We start from the raw sequence: 8,146 nt of genomic DNA on the forward strand, positions 1-8,146 counted from the left end.
TTTCCTACATGGTGTATACTCTTTTTATTTATTAACATACACCTATGTGTACTTTTGCTGATGTACTTTGCTTGAATCTGTCAAGTAGTTGGCAATGATTGAAGATAATCTGCCTTACAATTCACTCTTACTTTTTTTTTTTATGTAGAAGGTGGCAGTTCTAGAAAATTTGTCAAAACAATTTTCAGGGTTTTGCTGGAAGTCTAGACATGTAAAAATGATTTTGCCCAGTTCCCAGAAAATAAGACCTATGCACTCCGATCATGAATGTGTACGTGCCTGACGTTGTCAGTCCCTATCACTTCTTAGTACTTTTTTGGATCTGATAACCAGTCAAGTTTGAAGAGAGCTCTTTGTCTCCAAGACTCAAAAGTTTAATGCAGATAGTAGGTCAGGTGGCAGAGGAGGGAAGAAATCATTATACCTCAGAGAATCCCCATGGAAGAGTCAGTATGATATCTTAACCACAAGGAAAGGCTACAGAAGAATCTGGGCCTCACTGGGTATCAGGCTTCAGTCAAAGGCTTTCCCCATGGTTTCTCTTATTTCTGTCAAGGCATAAGTTCCCATGAAAAAAATTTGCATGGTTAAATTATTTACAGTGTCTTTCCAAAACAGATTCTTTATTGTCTTTCTAAGAGGAAAAAACATGTTGCAATCTTAATATAATTGTTGTATTTAGTGTAATGAGCAAGCTTGATGATGGGGTTTATTGTTTAATTCCTCCTTAGAATAATTGTTATTAGTCAACTGCTTGATGTGAATCCTTTGGAAAGGAAAAAACACCGTATTTGTTCTTCAGATAAACTGAGAAATCATGCAGAAATTTTCCCAGTCAAAAAGGAGCATAATTCTGAATTTACTGTCATTTTTTAGTTTGTACCATAGCTTTGGAAACATATAAATGAGCAATCCCTTTAGTCATCATACAAATTTAAACACGATAAAACAGTACAGGGTATTTTAAATATTTGTGCCGTTTTACCTCTGAGCTGTCTGGAGGTCTAAAGTTAGCAGTGGTTTGAGCCGCTGATTCCCTTGGCATCTCAAACCAGTGAAGATGATATCCCTGGTTCGGTGTGGAGATGCCAGCTGTAACTGTCAGCTCCCTCCATCTGAAGGGATAGCCATCGTGTGGGAAAGACTGTCAGGGCGGGTGGTCTGTGATGACCGTGTGTCTGGTGGGAGGGGGGGCCTGACCTTCGGTAAAATAAAGTTCTTAATGAGAAAGTCATTACCTGTGCTCACTCCAGTCTTTGTTCTGGGGCATGACTTCCTATTACATGTAAAATGACAAGTAAAAGTTCATTTCCTTCAAAATTAATGCTAAATCATATTATGCAATTAATGTTGTCAACTTTGTGGGTGGGAGGGCCATTTCTATGACAGCATAAGCAGAATTTGGACGTGGAGTGGGAACAGTTGGGGTCCGTGGAATTCTTAAGCACCTTGGTGATGTTTTTTTGGTTATCTGTGAAAATACAGGTTTGGCTTTGAGGCAGAACAGAACTGGATCCCCTGATACCACTGCCTACTCTCCTCAAACTTGGGTTTTGTTTGTTTGCTTATTTTTTTCAGGAATCTTGTTTCTGACAAACAGGACTCTCTAGCACAATGCGCAGACTTCAGGAATAGTTTACCGTCCCAAGAAGCCATGCTGTGTTCTGGGCCTTTAGCTGTAATACAGGGACGAACATCAAAGTACGCACTTAATTGCTTCACTTCATCAGCATGTTTGTCTTTTTTTCCCTATTATTTATTCATGTGCTTGCATCAGTGAGTTAACTCTTAAGATTCTAGTAGCACTGTGTCGTGCTTTAACCCCAGCCAGCAACTGGGACCAGGCAGCCACTTGCTCGCCCTCCTTCCTCCAGAAGGGTGGGGAGAAGAGGGAGAAAGCAAAAGAGAGGAAAGCTAAAAAACTGGTGGGTGGAGATAGAGGCAGTTTAATAGAACAATAATGGAAATTAGCTAAACTGAATTTCTGACATTTTGTTTTAATTTTTAGTTTACCAGCTTTCTGGAATAGGCCTACAAATGTTGAGTGGATCAGTTGTCCTCAAGGGATCTGTTTAATGAAGTCTTTGAGAAAGCTGAGGGATTAGTCATCTAATGCATATTTTTAACATCTGAAAATATCACCAGGGAATTGTGTGAGACAGAGCAGACTCCTGTAGGTAATTTAATAGCCCATCCTCACCTGGATTTGAATTAGATTTCCCAGGCAGATTTCTGTTCTATTTTTCTGGTGAGAGAAACTGTGTAGAGTTGTATTATTTTATTGCTGTTCTCTTGGGGAGGAAAAGGAATTAATTGGGAAAAACATTTGAAGTCTGAACAACATTCTTTTTGAGAGAGGGAAAATATTGGACTGAAAAATTAGCAGTTTGTTTTGGATTTTTTTCCAAAAAGAAAATAATTGGTTACTCTTCAAATTAGCCTTCTTATGACAACACGTTTATATGCAAGAAAACCTTTAAATGCTTTGGACTAAATTTATATCTTGTGTTTGTTTTGTGACTTTTGCCTGTGAGGGGCAAGAAAGGTAAAGGCAGTCACCTTAATTTCCTGTAAACATTCAGGAGCACTTGGTCACTGAAAAGCATGTGCGTTTTAAAGAGAAAAGAAGTGAAAGGAAGAGGAAAAAGAACAGGAGGCAGAAAACCCTCTGTGGACCTTGATACTTGTAAATGGCCCTGTGGGGGAAAGGCAGTTTGCTATGAAGTGCTGCCTTTGTCATTAGAAGCTTGGAACTCTGGAAGCACTAGGTGCCTCTGAGAGATAACTGTACTGCAAAACTATATATTCCTTAAACTAGTATCTGATTTTATGGCTGGCATGTTAATTTTTCTTTGGTTTTGTAGTTCAGGAAGGCAAGCTGCAAGATTGTTCTCCATGCCTCATTTGGTGCAACAAGAAACAACACTTGCATACCTGGAGAACCAGATAGCAGCAGCACTTACCTTACAATCCAGTCATGAATATCGCCACTGGCTCCTTATCTATGCACGGTACCTAGTTAATGAAGGTGAGACCTGCCATCCTCTATTACTTGACGGATTTTTAAGAAACGGTCTATTCACGTCATTTATATGTATGATTGCATTTAACATTCTCTTTTGCGCACTTGGCTTCTGGACTCAGGTTCTATGTAAAACCAAAACAAACTGCTGAAGCGCATTTGCTTCCTCTGGTACTCAGTGCTGAGGAATCCTATTTTGACACATGGACTGTGAACAGGTCGTGGTCTGGGGAAACAGTGCCATCTGCGAACTTCAGTAATAGGGGTTGCATTGTGAAAAAGTCCAGTGGTCAGTCAGACAAATCGTATATATTATCTGGCAGCAACTACAGACATCCAGAGGGACCAGCAGCACCTTGTAAAATAGATAACATCCCTCAGCCAACTGACAATCACTGCCCAGTGTGAAATGGAAGAGTTGCTTGGTCTCTGACACTTTGTACCAGAGCACATAAAACTGCAGAGAACTTGCTTGTGTTACTTGCACTTCATACTTTTTTTACATTCTAAAATTTGGACAGCCTGTACCAGTGAGCTCCACAGGTTAAATTCTGTGAGGAAAGAAATCCATAAGAAAGGTTGCTTGTGTCTATTTTATGTTTGAATACACTGTATCTCCATGCTGTTCTGTTAAGTAAGGCCAACCAACTGACTTTATGCTTTGTGGATTCTAAAGATCTCTGTTGTGTCTCTGTTTGTCTGCATTCCACATTTAGTGGTTCCCATTGTATTAATTCAGCCTTTTTCCTCACCGTGCATCATCATTTTACACAGAGGGAAGCAAAACGGTTTGTGTTAGGCCACCTAATAGGTGTTGGCAGAATTAAAATTGAGCTCATTAATTCTTGCCTTTTGACCCCTACCTTATTTAATGAGAGCTTAATGAACTGCATATGATTCTGCCTGTCCTTCCCCAGTTGAGATTAAAATGTTCATCTTGGGTGATATGGTAAAGAGACAGTTACACTTGGAAAAGTCTTCACTAACTGAGAACTCTGTCATGTGCCTGGGGTTCATCCTGCACTGCGCAGATGTCTCTGCCTTGCGTGGGCATACACGTGGGATGTGGCTGCAAATTCTGCTTTGCCATAAGTGTGTTACTCTTTCTCTAGGTTTCTAGGTCTGCTGAATTTTGAGAATGGCACATCCTATTATTTACCCTTTCTTTCTATGATGATTTCAACATTTAATGAGTTCTAATCCATTAAAATACTCAATCTATTATACCTTGATTGGCAAGTTACTTTTGAACAGATGACTTAGTTACTTGCAAGGGAATTCCCTCCTCAGATTTTTTGGGGTGAATAAATCTGGCCTGGAAACTGTGTGGTTTTGTTAAAGGTTTTCTTTTAGCCTTTTTTTTAATTATTTTTAACTGTTGTGCATATTAATTGGATCCATTTTAATTTGTTATAAGCTCTTTAGTTAAGGGTTTGAGAGATCTCTTCTAGTTTAGTAACATTTTAATGTTTGAGAAGGATGTCTCATTTATTTATTTATTACTACTGACTCCATTTTTCCAAGTTCATATATTGCCATTAAATGCAACCTACCAACTTTGCACTGGTTTTCATCTTGTGGCTTTCCAACCCTCGTGAAAGCTCTTTTGTATTAGTTCTCTGGCTGTTGAAGTCTGTCAGTTTTCCTATGTGTTTTGTTTTTTTAAAAGCTGGTATATGTATGTGGGAGGGGGGACTGAGGTTGAGATCAGGGCAGCACTTAAAACAAACTGGAGTAACTACTTCAGATTTTCTCCATATTGTGGATCATCTTTAGTAGTGTTTTTGGTTTTGGGAACTTAAAATAAAAACCTTCAGAACTCTAAAGTAAATCCTTTACAAATCATCTTATCTTTCCAAAGATTTGCTGTTGGAAGAATAAGATACTTTTTCAGAAATCAATGTTTTTGGCTTTATTTTATTGTAAATACTTGTAACTCTTTCCTGAATGTTGTCAGTTACATTGTGGAGTGATTTTATATAGTGAAATGCTTATGAATGTGTTTTTATTTTCTGATAACACACAGGGTTTGAATATCGTTTGCGAGAATTATGCAAGGATTTACTGGGTCCAGTCCATTACTCAGCTGGAAGTCAGTGGGAATCAACAGTTATGGTAAGTCCTGATAATAGTTTAACAAAGAATGAGGAAGTGTGTCCCATGAAAACTGCAGAACATGGACAGATAAAAGAACTTGAAATATGATTAAACTTAGCAGCAAAAAAGCAATCTCAAATTCTTTTTGCTGACCCTGGAACCCTTTCCATACCATGCTCTAATCTCATAACCAGGCTTCCTCCTGTGGCATTTGGATTTATTTCATGTGAAACCTTAGACAAATGCTGAGTGCCACAGTCCCAGCTCTGGTGCTCGAGTGTCACACAGATGGAGCAGAGTTGCGTGTTCAGGTCTCCACATTCTTCAGACAGCAACTTTGATATAGTGACATGCCAATTAAATGCCTTCCCTTCTCCGAGCACGTCTGGAGTCTGTAACCGCAGAGGCTGCACCAGCTTCATGAGTGTACGTAAATGTAAAGACTGTTTTTATTCTGGGAGTCATGTAAGCAGAGTAAGAACGTAAAATACACAGCCCTCTCCAGGCAGGAGAAAAGGCATGCATCTTAAACAGCTGTCAAATATATTCATGCTATCAGGTAGTACATTCTGAGGATGCTTTTGTGGTTTTTTGTGCAGGGTTTACGAAAGAGAGAACTATTGAAAGAGCTTCTTCCTGTTATTGGACAGAACCTCCGCTTCCAGAGGCTTTTCACAGAATATCAAGAGCAGCTAGACATCTTGAGAGACAAGTAGCATTTCCCCAGATTTTCCCTGCGGGGCCTGGTCCGAGAGAAACTGCTGAACAGCATTAACCAGAGGCAGAAAAGGAGCGAGAGCCCGGTCAGTAGGGACACTCCTGAAGAGGGCAGTGCCGTGAGGGTCCCAGATGCTTCAGGAGTGACCTGCTCTAGTTTTTAAAGAAGCTCACAAGTGGATTCGTGAAAATGATGAGTGGATGAGCTAGACCGTTTCCAAGTGAAACTTAACCATCGAAGCTGTGGCCTCTGTTTCTGTGGGAAGTCGTGGATATGTACTTCAGGGGGTCCTTTTGGGGGTCCTTTTGGATCTGGATCTCATTTTAATATCAAAACTAGCTGAGAACTGTTTGTGGGGTTTCTTGGATGTCCTGTGAAAAGCACAGTACTTCAGAGTACACTGAACAGCATATTTAACCCTGTTTAGGGTTTTTTGCCTGAGGATTTATTGAGGCTCAACACTATATTAAATTAGATGAATGAGCCACATAAAAAGAAATTTCATAAATATTAAGGTATTATGCAGCCAATAGACTCTTTCCTGTGAATATAATAATAATAATAATGAGGCTGTTCTAACACATGGACTATTTTTGTACTAGAATTTGCTAACTTGTAATATGGAATTTTATTTGGCCGATAATCAGGCTGTGTCTACAAAGTCACCTTGTAGGAAATTTAACTCTAATTACAAAAGCTATGTTTCAAAATAATTCTACCAAATTAACATGTCATCATCTGGTTTTTAATTTTTAAATGTTTGTAAAAGGCATTTGGGGGGGAGGGATACAACGGGGTGGCTCTTTTTGTAAGTACAAAAATAAATGAACATTGCATTGGTTTAAAAAACAAAACAAAAACGTGGTCTTGAATTAGTATAAAGGGCACAGGCATCTCCAGAAATGTCAACGCAGGCTGAATCATGTTAACATGTCTAGAAATAAATAATATTGCCTGGGTGATCTTTCTCTGAAAGCGTGACCAGACAAGTACTCACGATCTCCCTAGAGCAGCTACAACCTTTTCTCTCGGAGCCACATATCAGCCGAGGGAGCAGGAGCTGTGCAGGAGCACTCATTGTCTCGGGCAGCACAAAGCAATTCGGGCTCCCCGACCACTGCCGAAAGTGTTCAGCGCTGCCATGAGGAATGAGTTTCATGCAGTAACGGCTGTGTTTTGTGTGTCATTTTGTAATAACAAAATAATACTGGTGGCCTGTCAGCACTTGTGGAGCGGTTTTGGAATTCCACTGAAACCAAATCAATCAACTTGTTTTCTTCCCCAGAGTATGCTTGGTGCTGGGAAAGAAGCAAGTGTATGTGTTGGTTCTTTTTGGGTGTGCCCCAGTTTATTGCCTTAGTTTGAGATTATTTTGAGTAAGAAAATCAGTACTGAAGTGATTTCAACCCTTGTAAAAGGGCAGTTTCTCCCCTGAACTTCTAGCAGAAACAAACACTATCTATTGCCCTCAGCCAGGCCAAGGACCACAGTGCTGCTGTGGGGCTTAACCCTGTTTGAGCAGGCGGCTCTGCAGTGATGTGGTTGTTGATTTGGAGGCAGGAGGGATGTGTTCTTTAAGGCAACACGACAGACAGGGGTACTTTTTTGTACGGCAATCCCATGTGTACAGTGATTGAAGAGCAGTAAAAACAACTGACTGAGCAGCCTGGTGCAGTCAGTGGGAGTCCAGCCACCAGCTTCCCTGGATTTTGACTCTCAACCATTCTGTGTGGTCAGCCGCCAGGATGGTGGTTTAACGGGGAAAGAACAAACGAGTAGGGATAGTTCTGGAGGTGTTTGGTAAGTGAAAGCTCTGGGACAGGTGTCTCTTTGCTCCCACGAGATGTTTGGATTGTGGCCATCCTCTGTTCAGCCTTGTGCTCTTCGTACCAGTCTTGTAATGAGTGCTGTTTAATAGGATTTAGAGGTAATTAGCTAAGGGAAAGCAGGTTCTTTGTCAGTAAGTCTTTGAAGAGCTGCTGAAATGCTTTTTATGAAGAGCTGTCTCCATATTAGGCATGGTAGGTTTTGCTACCCTTTTTTTCTTTGGCAGTTCTGTCACTACCTGGCAGACCGGGAATATTACAAGTTTAAATTCCGTGCAGCCAACCATTTTTAAATGAAGATGAACATTTTTCTTGAGTTGGCTATTTTAGTATTTTCTGTTTACACTGAGCACCGCCTGCGTGTCAGAGGAGGGCTCTGATACTCGGCTTGAGGCGGTGTTACCCCACCGGAGGAAGCCTGCGGCAGAGCCACCGAGGGAGGCCCTCACTGCGGGGGCCGGGGCGGGCCGTTCCGACCCGCTG

General features: G+C 40.7%; 1 protein-coding gene across 1 annotated transcript in view; it reads left to right on the top strand.

The window, feature by feature from the left end:
* LOC104289232 (protein HIRA) overlaps window positions 1–5,844 on the top strand; it is a 29,435-nt gene extending 23,591 nt beyond the window's left edge. The window contains exons 22-25 of the mRNA XM_009888148.1: window positions 1,579–1,701; window positions 2,865–3,028; window positions 5,049–5,137; window positions 5,719–5,844. Of these exons, the coding sequence (XP_009886450.1) occupies window positions 1,579–1,701; window positions 2,865–3,028; window positions 5,049–5,137; window positions 5,719–5,835 (493 nt within the window). The 3' untranslated portion in view covers window positions 5,836–5,844. The remainder of the gene's footprint in view (window positions 1–1,578; window positions 1,702–2,864; window positions 3,029–5,048; window positions 5,138–5,718) is intronic.
* The last annotated feature ends 2,302 nt before the right edge of the window (window positions 5,845–8,146 follow it).

This window comes from Charadrius vociferus, unplaced genomic scaffold, assembly GCF_000708025.1.
Source record: "Charadrius vociferus isolate BGI_N301 unplaced genomic scaffold, ASM70802v2 scaffold326, whole genome shotgun sequence".
Classification (NCBI taxonomy): Eukaryota; Metazoa; Chordata; class Aves; order Charadriiformes; family Charadriidae; genus Charadrius; species Charadrius vociferus.